The sequence below is a fragment of the Pararge aegeria genome, chromosome 9, assembly GCF_905163445.1.
Source record: "Pararge aegeria chromosome 9, ilParAegt1.1, whole genome shotgun sequence".
Classification (NCBI taxonomy): Eukaryota; Metazoa; Arthropoda; class Insecta; order Lepidoptera; family Nymphalidae; genus Pararge; species Pararge aegeria.
The window spans coordinates 13,057,207-13,074,306 of record NC_053188.1 but is presented as its reverse complement, the minus strand read 5'-3'; the positions used below and the strand labels follow the sequence as shown (position 1 = coordinate 13,074,306).

Here is a 17,100-nt window from a genome sequence, read left to right as displayed (position 1 = left end):
AGTAAAATAATTACTGTCAACTGCTAAATGGAACGAAATGGCTAACCTGTTCGACAAATACAGAAAGGTTTTTGATGCCTCAAGATAAGTCGTGTACACGATTTATGTATGTTATTAACTCTGTTGTAATACAGAAACAGGACATTTGCTAATGTGTATTTAAGTGTGCTCACAAACCCCCTGTCGTACACATAAACTATGGGATGGAACTTCTTTCTACTACAGGTATCTTTTTAGGATTCGTGTTCAACCGAATACGCATCATAATCTAACAATTAGACCAAGGACAGAGGTGTTTAGACAAACTGCCATGGATCATCTTCTTCTTGCTCATACTTGGGGGAGTGGGTACAATTTATCTTTTTTATCCACTTAACTGCTAAAATTGGAATTTAAGGAAACATCAGAATTTGGTAAATTGCTCATTGATCAACGCAGACGACAGACTGAAGTCGTTTAAAATGTAAAATTAACCTTCCCAGACCAGAGTGCCAAGTTTCAGGTCAAAGAATCATTTATTTCTCTTAAAGAATAATTTTACATATTCAGTTACAGAGAAATCATATTGATCTGTTTACTTATTTTAAAGCGTGAAAGTTGGGTAACTACGTTTTATATTGTATCGAAGGAGCACCATCTAGTTAAAATACTGGCAAACCGAATGCGATAACTAGATGTCGCTCTTTCGATACCATTTAAATCATAGATACCTAAAATGAATAAAAACTTACGCAGACAATTTTTCGATTCTATTTTCGGATGGACACTTGCCGATGTCGATGAACCACCTGAGGAGTTGCTACGGCGTCACCGGGGGAGTGGGGCGAGGGCGAACGCTCGCCATGAAAAGATCCCCGAGGGCTCGGACCTCGGCTCGGTTCAACGTTAATCTGAGTGTTGGTGGACTCTTGGACTAATCATTGTTTAGTCCGAACGCCCCCGTGACCGTGGTAAGGTTCCACGTCCCGATGAGGTCAGAAATCGGGGACGCAGACAATTTCACACTTGGCACTCAGCTAACAAACAAACAAAAGGTCAAACAAGTTAGGTCAGGTCGATAAAGTACAAGTGGCAGGTCCAAAAAGTCGGTACAAGTAGCCACGTATTTTGGCCGATTGATTATTTACGAAAATTGTAATATTTTTTGACATTTAGGTAATTGCTATGACGATTAACCTTATATTTAGGTAATGTCAGGAACATATAGCACTAGCCTCCATCATAATATTGAGTTCCTAATTATTGAGAACGTAATATATTTGTAATCTTTGTACACTTTGTACACAAATTGATTAAGTTAAGATTTCAATGGCACCTATAGAAAATCAGTTGGCACTTTTCACTCAATCAAGGAAACTGATACATGTCATCGGCCAAAAACGCTTATTTATTTGATTTCATTCGGTCGTCTGCATTGTACTTATCTAAATTAATACTTGCTTACAACACCTAACCAACCTCCGAGATCGACAAAGAGAACAACGATTTCTGTTTAAAACTACGTTGTAGGTAATCGTTACTAATACGTTGGAAAGGAAGCTACATCAGGGCACACAAAAGAGAGATGAGATACTCTGTCAGTAGGTTAGGAAGTTGTATTACGGCTTATTTACTTCACAAACGGAGTCCATGATACTATTGCACAAAACCCACAATACAGCAGCGCTTGTATTAAATTACGCACCACATCGGTTGTAGAAACCGTACGAGCGTAGCCGCTTGCTGTAAGTGACGGCGATTGCTCATTTGAGTCTTTGTGTCACGTTGGCTAACGCAACTGCGAAAGCCTGCAAAGCTGAGAACGGATACTGGAAGTCTAGCGTGTACGCGTTGCCGTCGATGCGACCAAACTGCATCACCTGTGTATAAAATAATAAAATAATATTTAATCTTCATTGACAACCTATGGTATAGATTAAGTAGGCCTACTAGGATAAGGCCTACTATGCGCACGGATCTCTCAATGAGAAGGTTTTAGTCGGTAGGCTGTGGCACCACCTTTTTTGTTGAATTAAGAATATATAGAATCCTCATTCAACCTTTGTAGTATACAGTGCATTGTGTCCAAAAACAGTGAAAATGCCCCGCGCTTTACACCCGCGGTGAGACACGCGCGGGGCGTTTTCACTGCGATGTTGCTAGCTCACAAACTTTTCATTTTCACATTTTATGGTGATGTGCTAAATGGTATGAAGTGGCTAACCATTTTTTCGAGAAACTTTTCTAAAGTGAAGTGGTTTTTGATGCTTCAATATAAGTTTTGTACAAGATTCAATATATTCTTAATTCTGTGGGCACCACCCTAAGTGCGGATCGGTAGACTTCCCACTCCTCTTAGACGCTCTATCACTTGGCCGCATGTCTTTGTGGGTAAGGTACGGTACGACTGAAGCCTCCAGAGATAAAATTATATGTCTTACTGACAGTATTATTATACCTGTTTGCCATGGTACTCGATCTGGAAGTTCTTTGCGGACTCTTGAGTTACTCGGCCGCCGAAATCGAGCTGGTAAACTTGGCTGTTCTCGTTCCACATGGGCGCTTTGTTGTGCATTACCAGCTGACGGCGCGCGTTGTTGTGACTGTCGGGCGCGTTGGACGCTGTTGCCGTTGTGATGTTGCCGCCGGCGCGTTTAAGCTAGGAATAGATAAAAGCATTTCAAGGTCAAACCAGTCTACAGTCGAAATTCTAGGCAAGCTTAATTTTTTACACTAGCTTGAAATTTCCACATAAATATAGAGGCAAATCTTGCCAGATCTTCAATTTTCTTTTAGACAGTGACTACAAGATTACATAGGAAATAAGTTAAAAGCCATAATAGGGAATTTTGATGCGGTGGATACCACATTTAACTAAATCGAATGATCTGTATATTCAAACGTGACTATAGATAGGTACTTCTTTGGAAGATACGAAGGAGAAAATGCGTGCTTTTTGTCAGACCGACTACGAAGCCACGACAAACATACTGCGATGACTGTTGAGCTCTGGTTCTCAATTAATTAATGGCGAGCTTCGCGCTCATACTTCGCATTTCGGTAAAGCTGATACTACCCCTTAATGGGCTATGAGCTATGTACCTATATATATATGATAATGAAGTTCATGACAATCTCAGAAGCTCTCTAATAACGTATGCTGAAAATAATTTGAAAACATAACAGGATAAATCAGGAACAAGTACCTTTATACACGTACGTATGTTCTCAAAGCTTGTCTGAGATTCGCAGTCACACGAGTTGTACGTACCTAGTTAAACATCAACCAAGTTTGGACTGACAGAGGCCTGTCTAGTACGCAGTATATTATTATGTAGATAACCTTATTTCGGAGCTGTGCCTTCTGGAAGCTTTCCAAATCTCTATAGTTCTTGCTGTTAACTTCATTGTAGCCGTTGGAGTATTCGTCGTCGGAGCTTTCTGAAAGCTTCTTGTTCCTTCTTCGATTCAGTAACGGTGAGTTGAGCAGTTGTCTGACAAAACAAGAATTAATTAAAATCGGTATAAATAAAAATCCACAGGTTGATTATGGGTATGATACAGAAGAAGCACGGTTACCTTACGTTCAATTAAAATGTCCGTTTGTTTGCGATGTAATAATTCCTACAGCTAATCAGGACCTTTAATAATAAACAGAATTTAAAGAATTGCGTGCGCAACTTTTTGCAATACTAGATCAGCTTGTGTGCATAAATAAGTATTATAAAAGATTTCTAGAATCACCTGCAGCTTAATGATGCTTCAGAGACACTATTCAAAATTTTACCGACAAACGATTGGACCGATTTTTAATGCGTATTATACGCATTAAAAATCGGTCCAATACTCATATATCACTGCATCTGTGCAGGTCTTTAGTCTTAGCTACCTATGCAGGCTTTAGAACACAAGGGGACACTATAACATTGTTTTTGACGATTTTCACTTTTGTTTCAATTTTATTCCTATACAAGTTGATCTTGACTGCACTCGCCTAGGGAAAGTCATTATGCAGTCTAAGATGGTAACGGGCAAACCTGTTAGGGAGTACAACAGATGAATTAAACCAATACCTCTAATCGGTATCTACGCGACATCCGGAACGCTAAATCGCTGTTTTCGTGGCTTACATACCTAATAGGTGATGCAGACGAGTAACGCTGTCGGCGGGAGGCGCGCGGGGCAGGTGAGGCAGGCGCGGGTGACGCGGACGAGCGCGCAAGTCGCGGCGATGCTGGCGCCGAGCTACTCTCACGAGAAATCGCCCCCGCGCCCTCGCTAGCTCCGCTTCTCTTAGACCTTGACGCCAGTAACCGCAGTGCTAGTTGCTCCAGAGAACCTACACAGTAAGCGCCTTTATAGCCTTTCGCCTAAAGAATTTCGCGCAGGACGCCGCTCTATTATGTTACACGAGATTCACGATACACAAATGTAAATTCTATTTACCAATTGGTAATGCTTGATTGTGTTCGTAAAATAGTTACAGTAAATTGTGCTGCGCTACTTCGTGAATCGTGACCCTCCCGCAACAGTAATCATTGAAAGTCAGCAGACTGTGGTCTGTTATACGAATTTTTGGTAACTATGTTTATTTAAAATATCGCTCATTTAATCTCTTTTGAGGAAACTGATATCTTAAATTTGCTTTCTAATTCGCTAGGCGAAGTAATGCATTTTTTATGGCTCTACATTCTGCAACCTAACAAAATAGGGAATTTACGCTTATTCATTGTGCGGAATGCAAATCACTCAGCTGTAATGTTTATGCATTTGGGCTCGAGCTAAGCCAATCGGTAGAACTACGCTGCGATTGAGTGAAGCCGGCTAATCCGCGAAGAGCTACATGCGTGTTTGCAAAGCGAAGTGCTTTTGTCTAATTTGGCTAGCTGCGATATCGAATCGCGTCTTTCTCACCGGTGAAGTATCGGGCGGGCGGGTGAGATAAAGCAACTACTACTAACTATAATACTTGCTGTAGTCGGAGTCACTATCTGTCAGTGGGGCGGGAGGTGCGACAGGGCGCGGCGCAGCTAATGTCGTAGCGCAGCACACCGTGCATACGTAGGGAGTGTCCGAGTCACGACGCTCCCTCGGTGTGACAAGACGACATGCGGTGCAGGTTACGAGGTCCCGCCGCGACCGTCGCACGCGACCCTCCTCCGTACTCGTTCCACTATTGTCTTCTCCCGTGCTATTACATCTACTGCTAGAGTTTGCGGACGCATTGTCATTCTTAACACTAGATTCGGCTTTGGATTGCCGCTTCCCCTTATCCGCAGCTATAGACAACTCTCCAGAATCTAAACTCTTCGACTTTCCGCATTTTTTCAAGGTAGGCGTTTTAAAACTTTCTATCTGTTTTATATCGTTAGATTTTAAATATCGTCGCGGTCGTCGCTGTCGTTTATTGTTGACTAATATAAGGCGCCGAGGCGGTTCTCCTCGCAGAGCTGTCAAACTGACTTGAGCATGTAATACTTGAGGATCGACCATGTCCAAGTAGCCCACGCTGCAGCTTCGAGTCATTGTATCATACACGGGTATGTTCGCGCATACTGGACTAATCGGTACGACGGTAGTTGTTCTCTGTACTCTACTTTCACGAACTTTGTCCGTTACATTATTTATATTCGTGTCCACAGGAGTCTCTTCGTCAATAAATTTGAGGTCCTCACTCTTTTGTGCGTTCTTTAATGTCTCCGTGCGTTTAATCATTGCGTCGGGATGTACCTCGTGCTCGTAATTCTTATTGCACAATGATTTCAGTATTCTAGTGTTCATTTCAAAAGAAGATTCGCCCCTACTGCATATATTCTTTCGCAATTTCGATAAACAATTATCTGTGACATGATTGTCGCACTTTTTTATCGTGACTTGCCTGCTAGGTTCTAGGCTAAGATTTAGACTGAACGATTGCTGTTCTATATTAGACAGATTTCCTTTGAGTGAGTTATTGTCCCTTACACTATAATCGGTTCGGCCTCCGCAGAAATCTCCCCTGCCTCCGCAAGTGACGGTTTGCGGCGATGGTCTTTCAAATATGATATCAGTTGGTGCTACTGCATTTTTTGGCGATTGTAATGTTGGAACGGAACTTTCACATCTTAACGGCGAAATTGCATGTCTATTTGATACAGCAGCTGAGTTATTTACGCGTCTCTCTGCAGTTTGAGTAGCATGCCGAACCGTATTTGAGTTATAAACATTTTCGTTATTCATAGTGTCGTTTGTATCTATAAACGGGAATTCATCGTAGGACTCTGCTCTGGCAAGCGATGGATTAGAATTATTATTGGGCGAAAATATCTCGGACTGATTTATTATGTTATTCGTATTTGTCATTCTGTCGGACATAATAAGGGGATTGAACTTTTTCCTAATATTATTATTAATATGTGATGGAGAGTTTGCCTCACTATTTGGAAAGACTTCCTCTTCGTCTTCCGAAAATATGTTAGGGTTAAAAGTTGGATCTGGATCAACTGGATAATCATCTCTTAGTTCTGTTATCATCAACGTCATCTGTCGCGGCTGTAAGTGTAATAAGGAAGTCTTATATGTGACTTGGCCGAGATTAGCTGGTACGTTCTTTGCCAATCCATGCATTTTAAACTTCGTTCCCCAGATGTTAGATGTTACTTCAACTAGCCGAACATCCTGCAAAAGAACCATGTAATAATGAAATAAAATTGCTAAAAATTATCAAAATATGGGGTGAATTATATATAGCATACCTCAGGTAAAGAATCTATGTAGGCTAATTCATCAGGAGTCTCGTCTTTTTCCTCTTTTGCATTGCGTGTTTTGCGTCTCTCACGTGCTCGTCGACGTCTTTGCAATCGGGGAGATCCCGAACAACCTTGAGATAAGGAGACAATACAAAATATATCCTTGTTTGTTTATATACAGATATGTATAACGACATACCGGCAATTTTCTTCATGTTGCTTGGCAAAGATGGTTTGTAAGCTATAGTGCCTTTTGTATTCTTCCGTTATGTTTCTGTTGTTTTCTTTATACAAGATTAAATAAAAAGCTCCAGGCCTCGTAGTTCCTATCATTCAAACTAACAATTTTTGTTTTACAATTTTTCAAAATTCAGTATTAATTTATTTCATAAAAAAAATTACTAAATCACGTTATTTCTGTAAAATTACAAGTAACTACACTGTGAAACCAAATACATGTGATTCGGCAAAGTCGCGTAGTCGGGTCAGGTGACCGCACGATAGGGTCGTGGTTCGCGCGCTGTTGCCGATTTTTCATCACAGAGTAGTAACAAGTACTTAGAGTATATATTTAAAATATTAAATATTTCTCAAACTAAAAAAAAAGTTAAATAATTAAAAAAAAAGTTGTTAGTTTTAATGTGTAAAACTACAGGCCGAGAGCTTTCTGCTATTTTTTATTTAACCTTGTGTAGGTAAACTTATCTTGATCTTTATGTGGTGTACAAATTATGGAGGGTAGAGGTAAGGAGAGTCATCTGTGTATATGAAAAAGTGTCGTCAAAATGTATTAAATTAGGATGGCGCCACATTTGCATCAGGGTAACTCTTAAAAGAAGCGCCAAATATAAATATTGTTAGAGTAGGCTTGAAAAATAAACAAGGAAGTATGGAGATACAAGGAAGTAAGGTTATATTTACCACAATATTTTGTACAACGTAAGTTGTTGAAATTCTCAATAATTAACTACTTTAGTCGATAATGACATTAAATTTTTTAACTCGGCATACTTCAATTCATCTACGATTGCTACATTAATACCAGACCCTGTGCATCCACCAGCGCCATTGTGGAGGATTTTTGAACTGTTATTTAGCGCAACAACTGGACACTTTTTCAACTTTTCTCCCATATAAGATGACTCTCCTTACCTCTAGTACAAATGAACCGTAATAAAAGAAAAAAAAAAATAAAGAACTGGAAATTCAACTATAGCGAGATTGATTGCATACCGTCCTCCCGCTCTGTGTCTGAGGAGCAGGAGTCATCGTGAGGGGGCTGCCTGGGTGCGCGGCGAGGGGCGCGGGGAGTGCGCGGGGGTCGCGGCGAGGAGATACCGCCACCGATGCTGCCGCCGCTGCCGCTACTCGATGCGCTGTTGGCGCCACTGCTGCTACTGCTCGACTCGCGCACTGTATTGGTCAAGCCTTCTGAAATTGAAAATACATTTTATATACAGAACGTTTCACGAAAGCCGTGCTAATATTTGCGCATTTTTATTATTCTACCGCCTTTGCGCGTTTTTATTTTTCTAGTATTAATGTTTTCAAAATATGTTATCTTTATCCCTTATTTATGTGCAATAAATAATTTATCTATCTATCTATCTATCTAATATTATAAAAAATAATAGGTATTGGAAAAAACCCAGTAATAAAAGACAAAATTTAATTTATATGCACTGAGTTCTGTCTTCAGCACACACCCCTTACTTTTCGGAGTTATGTGCGTTTTAAGTAATTAATTATCGCTTGCTTTAACGGTAAAGAAAACATCTGCCCCATAGTGGGTCGGTGATTTTTTTAACATCTCATATGGCCAGAATAATAAATAGGTAATCCTTCACAAAACCAGCATTTTGAATTTGCTTCACTTCCCCTGTGTAGGTATAATATGCATTGAAATTTATGGATTGTATTTATTTCTTTACACAGCTAAAGAGAAGTTATATTTTCCCTTACATATATAAATATATTACGAACAGATGTATAAATAACAATTCAAAACCACACAAATTACTTTCTTCGTAACATTTTTTATAATACCTTCCCCCTGCGGGTCAAAGATGACAAACTCTGGTCTAATCTTGCTGGTCCTGCGGCCCTTGAGCAACGGCACTAGTCCACCTAGGTGCTCGAGATACAGCGTGTAAGCCCCGGCTTCTTCGTCGTCGTGCCGAAGCATTGTACAATGCAAGCGACCGCCAGCAGACGGGGGTCGGGATACGAAGCGGCGAAGCTCGATTGCCTCTGGGACGTTACACTGAAAAAATAAACACGTAACTAACGCTATCTTTACCAGTAACTCCCTAGCTGAAGGTTGTCTGGAAGAGATAGTTCTTAAGCGATAAAACCGCCTTTTCATACCTGCCTATATTTAAGTTCAGTATTTATTTGTCATCTCAGGAAATAAATCTTAGGAAGTTAAAGTATTTTGGGCATATTATGAGATACAATCAACATCCTTCAGGTCATTATTCAGGAGAAAATAGCCGGCAAAAGACCACCTGGCCGAAGAAGAACAATGGTTCGGGAAAAGTACCCGATCGTTGTTCCGTGCAGTCCAAAATCGTCTAATGGACTTTAGCCGTCTTTAAAGTCTATTGCCAACCTCCGATAGGCGACGGCACTGCAAGAAAAAGAAGATTTGTCATCTGTCCTTTACAATTTTTGAAAAATAACCTCAGTTACCGAGAAAGCTCAACGAGTCAAGAACCTGAAGTGGCAATGGGCGGGGCACATACCTTAGAAAACCGATAGAGGTTGGGGTCCCAAGGTGCAAGAGTGGCGACCCCGTTCTGGAAAGTGCAGTGTAACCCCCACGAATGTCGGTGGACACCGACATAAAACGTGTCGCTGGGTACAGCAAAATATCCACAAAAGAATTATGTCCAGCAGTTGGAAACCTCACACTAAGCTCAACACCTCACCTCCCATAGCCACACCAACCTTGCGGTTTTATAGGCCGAATTGTGGGAGAGCGCCCGGTACTTTCTTATCGCGTGTTACCTGGCTGCCTTCTTGACTCCTTTTACGTACTCGTGTGGATATACATTAAGAGTTAAATAATATATTTTGGCCCAGATATGCTTGCCAAAACTACCTACAATTTTTTATCTATGCCCTTGTCCCCAGTTGCGACTCCCCTCCTTTTGTGGTTCCGACACTACTAACAACGATTGAGATCACCGCTTGGCTCCATGGGTTCGTCGCAGCCGATTCTCTTCCATTGTGTGCGCTTTTTGAGCCAAGTGTGTGCTAATTCCCTTAGACGACTCCATCTTGACCGTAAGTCCTCGGAGGGTACTCTTACAGAAGGTATGTGGTGCCTGTTTTTGCACTCTTATCCTCACTAGCCACCAAAGGAATACATACGCGTATGGTGTGCGCAAAGAGGCTGGCGAGCGCTGGTTGCAGACGCGGCGGTAGCGGCAGCTTAGCGGCAAGGCGCGGGTGACGCAGAGCGGCAGCGGCACGCACGCGTGCCAGCAGCTGCAGTGGTGCAACCACTCGCCAAACGCGTGCCGTGCACACTGCTCCGCCCAGCCCCACGAACAACCGTCGTGCCGCGTGCCCCCACGTCAGCGCTGTGACCAACGCCTGCACGCAAATACATATCCATTGCATATCAGGACCCTTTTACTGTCATGCGGTTTTATGTCCGCGTGCGTGTAATCGCACGCCTGTAGTTAAACTGTGTCCCGCATGAGTGCAGCCCGTGTGATAGGAAAAAGGTATATGGAATGATAGCGCATGTACACTAGGTCCGCGTAACCAGTATATTTTCAAAACTTATTTAATTTTTGAGCTATTGGTTTAGGGACTTATTAATTAAGACGCTTACAAAAACGAAACATTGAAAACAAACACTGTCGCCCACTGATGACAGAGCGCGACCTAGTCGATAGACAACCGTACCGCGCGACTAGTCCGGTATGCGATTACTGAGCGGCGGGGATCGCACGATCGGCACGTGTTTTCTCGGTTGGGTCGTATGCTTCGCACGAGACCAGATTAGAGAAAACACTCATAAATGTTTATTTCCCAAATAAGCCAGCCAAGAATCGAACCCGGTACTGGGAAACTTAAACCGCGCGCCGTCGTCAGAGCAGCGTCGTATGTACCTATTTGTATACATGGTACAAACTTTACCTTTCTTTATCTCATAGCTTCCGATCTGTAAAAGTAGGAGAGAACTCCTTACGAACTTAAATATTCGAAAACTGATTAATTACTTAAAGCACAAAGGTAACCTACTTATACTATAAATTTTTCTATAAATACAGGATATTTGTTTTTACATTACAGTTATATTTTCCCAGAACTCGTTAGAGTTAAGCACTACTTAGGTTTCAAAACTAATTTAAAGTTTAAACTTTACGCTAAACTTAACAGCGGGTATATAAGGTTTCTGAGTACTTAGGAATAACTTATATAATTACTTCACCTGAGTATATGGTATAGGGACTGTGTAAATAAGAGCACCGTTGTCCGAGTAGAACTTCACCACATTTTTATAGGGCGGGGAGTCCTCCGGTTCATTTGGCTCTGAAAATAGATTTTATAATATTATTTTCATTGTTCTATGATAGAGGTGATAGGCAAGTGATTAAATCTTCGACTTCCCATTCTTAGGACCGAGGTCTATCCTCGGCACGCACCTCTGCCTATTCAGAGTTATGTGCGTTTTTATTTCAAACAATCAAACATCACGTACCAATTTTTTTTTATTAAAATATCGTGAAAAAACCTGAATGCCTAAGAGTTCTGTATATTTTTCTCAAGGGCGTGTAAAGTCTACCAATCCGCACTTGGCCAGCGTGGACTATGATGAGACTATGACAAGTTTGCGCCTAACTGCAATCTCGTATAACAGCAATCGACGGTAAAGGCATATAATAAAGGCGTACAACCAGAATAACGAATATTAGTTTGTTTAACCGTTACCCTATAAATTGAAGGTTACCCTATAGTTTGAGATTTACGTCAATGAATAAATAAATAACAATAGCATTTATAAGCTCGCCAGAATGCAGTCTTGAACTGAGTTCGTCGGAACCATCAAGCAGTGAGATCTCGTACCTAGACCATATATTACGAAACGATAGGATGCTACAAAACATATCGATTACCTAAGATTGCAGGCAAAAAAAGGGGTTGGAAGAAATCCTGGCCACGAAATATACCTACGGGAATCGAGCGTAATCAAGATAGTCGAAAAACTTTTCTGTTTAGCCATGGACAAGGTGAACTTAAAAAAACTGACTACTGAGCTTCGGTAATGGATAGTCATTTGAAGAAGAAGAAACTCACCAGCAATCAAAGTACCAGCAACGGCAAGTAATTCTCTTGAGTTAGCCCACTCCATGGCCAACGTGTTGCCTCTTAGACCAGTATGAATCCGCACTGGACTCACGTCGTCGTGGCCACGTAACAGCACAATCTCCCCGCTCCCCAGAGCCACCGCAAGAACGTGACCACCATTAGTCTCCCCTGCTTCTTCGCCTTCCTCCATTTTGAACTTTTCGCATGACCACGCCATCGATATTATACCGCCCTCAGCTACCAGTTGAACCTATAGGTATAAAAATTTTGCATCGTTATCGTATACCTAGGTATCAAACAATACCGAGGAATCGTTTTAGAGCATTGAACTCTGTATCTTCTAAGTAAAATGTACCTTATGTTACTTTTTTTAGAGTCGCAAATCTTGTACTGATTATGTTTTCGGAAGCCCGAGATAAAGTATTGCAGGCAAATTTGACCAATTTTATTTTATTTTTTAACGCATCGCAAATAAGATCCATTTTATTCCGGTGATCAAGTGTTTCCATACTCGATAACGACTCCTCGATTGCGGGCGCGCTAATCTTGTACTTAGGCTACAGACTGCTTACTTTAGCGAAATTTGAGACGTACGGTTTCGTTACTTGCGCATATCAAAAAAGAAACCGCATAACGCTAGGCGATATCGACGCAAGTGAAGAATAATGCTTTTAAGATAGGTATGCCGTTCAAATAATCTAAAGCATCCATAACCAATAGCCTATAAACAGCGATTCATAAAAGTAGAAAATTATTTAGTTATACATAACAAAAAGTTATATCTAAATTCCTAATTAATTAAAAGTAACACAAGTTTTTGGAATTTATCCTATGATAAAAATTGTTACCATTGCAGCAAAAGCAAATTTGAGATTACATCATAGTTACAGAAAGGTATTTCACAAAAAGAAAACTTATTTTCCAATAATACCGTAGCTAGAAATATTATTCTTGTAAAAGATACCTACCTAACAGAAAGATAAGAGCTAGGTTCCGATATCGCGTAGAGTATTGATATAAAAGTTAATTGAATTCTTCAAAGCGCACGAAGCATTCGCTCTTATAACATTCAATTATCTTTTCAACTCATATAAAAGCTTTATACCTATTATATACGTTTCCTTGAAGCTAGCTGAACAAGATATAAAACATGGTTCGTTACGTTCCTGAACTACTCATTATCTACAAACGTTCAGCTCATGAAAGTTGCTTTCAGTATCTACTTTCCTAGTAATCAAATGCTCTAAACTTTTCATGTGAATACGTGTCGTATGAAGATTTTTTTTAGGTACGTATTAAAGCATTAATCTTACTAGGAAGGTACTTTATGTGTAGTAGTTTAGTAAATAGTTATATAAAATATAAAAAGAAAGCGTTGTTCAGCCGCCTAGGAAAGTATTACATTATTATTTACGTATTTAGGTGGCTACGTCATAGTTGCACAATTGCAATATAATACGTAGTTACCTACTTCGAATTTTAATGAGAGATATTTGCAGACATCGCTAGCCTGTAAAGCAAAAGGCTCTACAATTTACTACGTGGTTTGTAGCCTAACTAAAAATCTAAATAAAAAACCATGTGACTTCTTCACAGGCTGATTTCTTCCAGTAAAAATTATGGCAGTGATTTACTCAAAAACTATTAGTTTATCGGTTTCACAGATAAGTCCCAGAGACAGTACATAATGTACCTCTAAATCCAGTGTAAGTATATTTTCGGTTTTCATTTACACGTTGTATAGGTATACAGTCTAGAAATTAATTTTAATTATTCTTTAAAAATAATCTAATTTTTACAGTCCATGCAGAAATAGATACAGTTCTACCTATATCTCGATTAGAATTTATTTATCTTAATTTTTGCTCATATCTCTAAATCCATTCGCCATTGTCTCCCTATTGTGTGTTGTGTGTGTTTATGTGTTGCCCTTCAATTCATTATCCCGCTATGGAGTCACTTACCTGTGACACCATTGCACCATGGACGTCCATGACGACAAGCTGCGCGGAAGCTGTGCCGAGGTAAACCTGGCTGTCATCCGGCGTCCAGCATCCGCAGGTAATGCGTGCATCCAGTGAAAGCATTGACGACCAGTAGCGCTGGCCTGCCACTGAGCCCACCAGCACGAAGCCGTCCTAACACAGAAAACATCGTCAATACCTGATTCAAACTTGGTTAAGTAGCAAGTGCAAGTGTCAAGTTATAAGTAAAATCAGCGTGTAAACGGCCATGCTTGATCCGTTTTGTTTACATTTGACATTTGACATATTCACTAAACACTCGTACAACGTCTTAATCAGGCCACAGGAATAAAATTATATATGTTCGTGCCGTGGGCCGTGTCTGTCTTCCGTCAAGATCAGAATACAATTGTCACAGCCACACCTCTAGCGGATTTCGCACGAGGCGACTTAGGGAATGTAACAGATCGGGTAGAACCGTCCCCTGTGTTTCTACTGCCCTCTACTGCGATCACAATTCCGCATGCTCAGCGTGGGATTATGGGCAAACTCTCCCGTTGGGAGAGGCCTTTAGTCCAGCAATTCTCTGTTGAGAAATTCTCTGGAATAGTAGGCATTTAAATATAGTAAATTTATTCCGCTTTCCCGTCCCTAAGCGTAGCAATAGTTTTTTGACGAACTCTCTGGCGCTGTTGCGAGCGCTGTGCTGTGATCTTATAAGTGAGGTCCCAGGTTCGATCCCTAACACTGTCTGGTCTTGTGGGAGGCTCTTAGGCCGTGGCTTGTTTCCAGCTTACCTACAAAGGCGTGCCACCAAGCCATTTAGCGTTCCTGTCCCATCTTGGGCTGAATTATTACTTGCATCATCAATTTCTATGTCTTTTTACAAGAAAATCTGTGATATTAATACACGAGCCGTGTGGTGAAGGCAGATCGGAATACAGTTGTCACCACCCTCCTTCTACCCATGGGTGTCGTACGAGGCGACTAAGGGAACATAACGGAAAACGGGCAGCGTCCTCAGTGCTACTATTACCATCTACTGCGATCACCAACTGGAGAATGGACAGGCTATTGATGGAGTACCTATAAGCGAATAACAATTTAAAACCAACCAACTTTTGGTTAAGATATTTCTACTAGGTATAAGTACCTTTTTATAGTGCGCCTAAACGTTGAGTGTTATACTTTCCCCCTTTGGCAATTCAAATCGGCCGAACAAGGGGCAAACTTTACTTCCACCTTAATTTATACGACAGCATGTTTATTTTCAGTGTCAAATTCCTTTGCGCGGCGTAGTTCATAGTCCTATAGCGAAACCTTTTAAGCAAATTGAAACTACGGCTCAAGAGGCGTATCACATTAGCGTATAAACTGTGTACTCAGATGACATAGAAATTCATGTACTTACTTACTCACTGAGAATATAAACGTTTAGTGAAAACATTATGAAAATAAATTATGGATCAAAATCTTTATAAATATTAGATTTTAAACTGCGTGGATCGAACTCAAATAAATAATGTAAATAGTAATTGACTCTTTTAATAATTGAGAAAAAGTGCTTCATTTTCAAAATTCACAAAAATTTGTGTTTTTATTATTTTTAAATTATCTTTCCTTTAAAATGTAAATGAACGTGTTAGAGCTTATAGTTATTAATATTTCAAGTTTTAATTTTATATTGTGTCTTTTATTTGTCGTGAAAAAATGGTTAGAGTCATGTACTCGTATATAAGATGTTCTACAGAGACTAAATTGTTGACATCAGCGAGTGAACTAAAAAAAGGATGCTTTGGTGCTGGCGGATGAACTCTCAGTTAGCCCTTTATTAAATATGTAAATGCGTAGCAGGTACAAGTACCTACTTGGACTGAAATAGAAACTGAAAGAATAAGAAATTGTTTGCGCAGCCAATATCGTGTTACAGTCGCGTGCCGCTAGAGTACCTGATATTTCGCAATGAAGAAATGTAGATATAGTACCTATACAGTTATATTGCTATATTGTTCAACCTGCTAGCAAGGTTTAGGTTTAAGTTGGCGAACGAAGTTATCACCATCCCCTTACAATTATGTAAACATATATGTTTGAACGCTTCATAAGTGCCTATGATAGGCCTACATGAATAAAGAAATTTTGAACTTGAATTTGCAAGGTTTTCGCACTTATAACACTTTTACAGGTAACACAAAATCATTGACCGAGTGTAACTAACGAAATACCTCACGGGATATGTGTATTTTCCCGGAACAAAAAGTTTCCTATGCCTCCAGAAGCTATTTGTATACAAAATATTTAAATTTGTCAATAAGTCGAACTTAGCTTGGATACACTTCATCTTTTATATTTCACAGCAACGGTCTTTGTGAGCTTTTTCGGGATAGAAAGTATCCTGTATCCGTGTCCAGGATACAAGCTATTTCGGTGTCATTTCATTCAAACAAACAAGTCAACAAACACACATCCGAATAAACCTTACTTCCATATTATAAACCAATAAATATATATTTCATATAAGTACTTAAAATTTAGTCCCCAAGCTCCTACTTTATACGTAATCTACGTTTATTAGAAAGTTTTAAATTAACGGCATCGTTTTAATCTCCAATACTTGGGTATTATTTCTGCTGAAAGTATTTTAACTACCATACTGACTTCGTAATCACGTTTCTAACTAAGTAAATGTTAATTACTCGTTCATAGGTAGCGGTAAGCCGCATTAATTTACCAATAATTCTATTGAAGTGGATTGATCGTGGATAGGTGGGTCCAGTAATTCTATTAACGTCGGAGAATACGTAGGAAATTCATTTGGCGTTGACTAGCTGTTGCCTGTGACTTCGGCCGCGTTTTTCTGTTCCTTTTTATCACGGGAATCTTTTGTTTTCCCGGGATAAAGAGTGTATGTTTAGAAGGCAAGCTATGTCGGTTAAGCTGTGAGGCCGCGTATAGGTTACAAACCACACAGACTATTGTTTAAAGCCCGGAGATAGCCCGTTTATAGAGAGTTACCTAGGTCTTTTTCCGAGATGTTATGTGTTCTATATCCAACTCCAGGTTGAAAGATATGTCATCAAACTTCGTGCAGTAGTTGAGCCTAA

General features: G+C 40.2%; 1 protein-coding gene across 2 annotated transcripts in view; it reads right to left on the bottom strand.

Moving 5' to 3' along the window:
• Nucleotides 1-933: 933 nt before the first annotated feature.
• LOC120626606 (tubby-related protein 4) overlaps nt 934-17,100 on the bottom strand; it is a 37,262-nt gene continuing 21,095 nt past the window's right edge. Inside the window, exons 4-15 of one of the 2 annotated variants that reach the window (XM_039894217.1) lie at nt 13,997-14,170; nt 12,021-12,282; nt 11,155-11,255; nt 10,083-10,307; nt 8,754-8,970; nt 7,941-8,138; nt 6,714-6,838; nt 4,941-6,636; nt 4,114-4,318; nt 3,323-3,473; nt 2,438-2,638; nt 934-1,859 (exon numbers count right to left, since the gene is read on the bottom strand). In XM_039894217.1, the coding sequence (XP_039750151.1) occupies nt 1,743-1,859; nt 2,438-2,638; nt 3,323-3,473; nt 4,114-4,318; nt 4,941-6,636; nt 6,714-6,838; nt 7,941-8,138; nt 8,754-8,970; nt 10,083-10,307; nt 11,155-11,255; nt 12,021-12,282; nt 13,997-14,170 (3,672 nt within the window). In that variant the 3' untranslated portion in view covers nt 934-1,742. Of the gene's footprint in view, nt 1,860-2,437; nt 2,639-3,322; nt 3,474-4,113; nt 4,319-4,851; nt 6,637-6,713; nt 6,839-7,940; nt 8,139-8,753; nt 8,971-10,082; nt 10,308-11,154; nt 11,256-12,020; nt 12,283-13,996; nt 14,171-17,100 lie in introns of those variants that run through there. The other variant, XM_039894216.1, reaches the window with a different exon arrangement.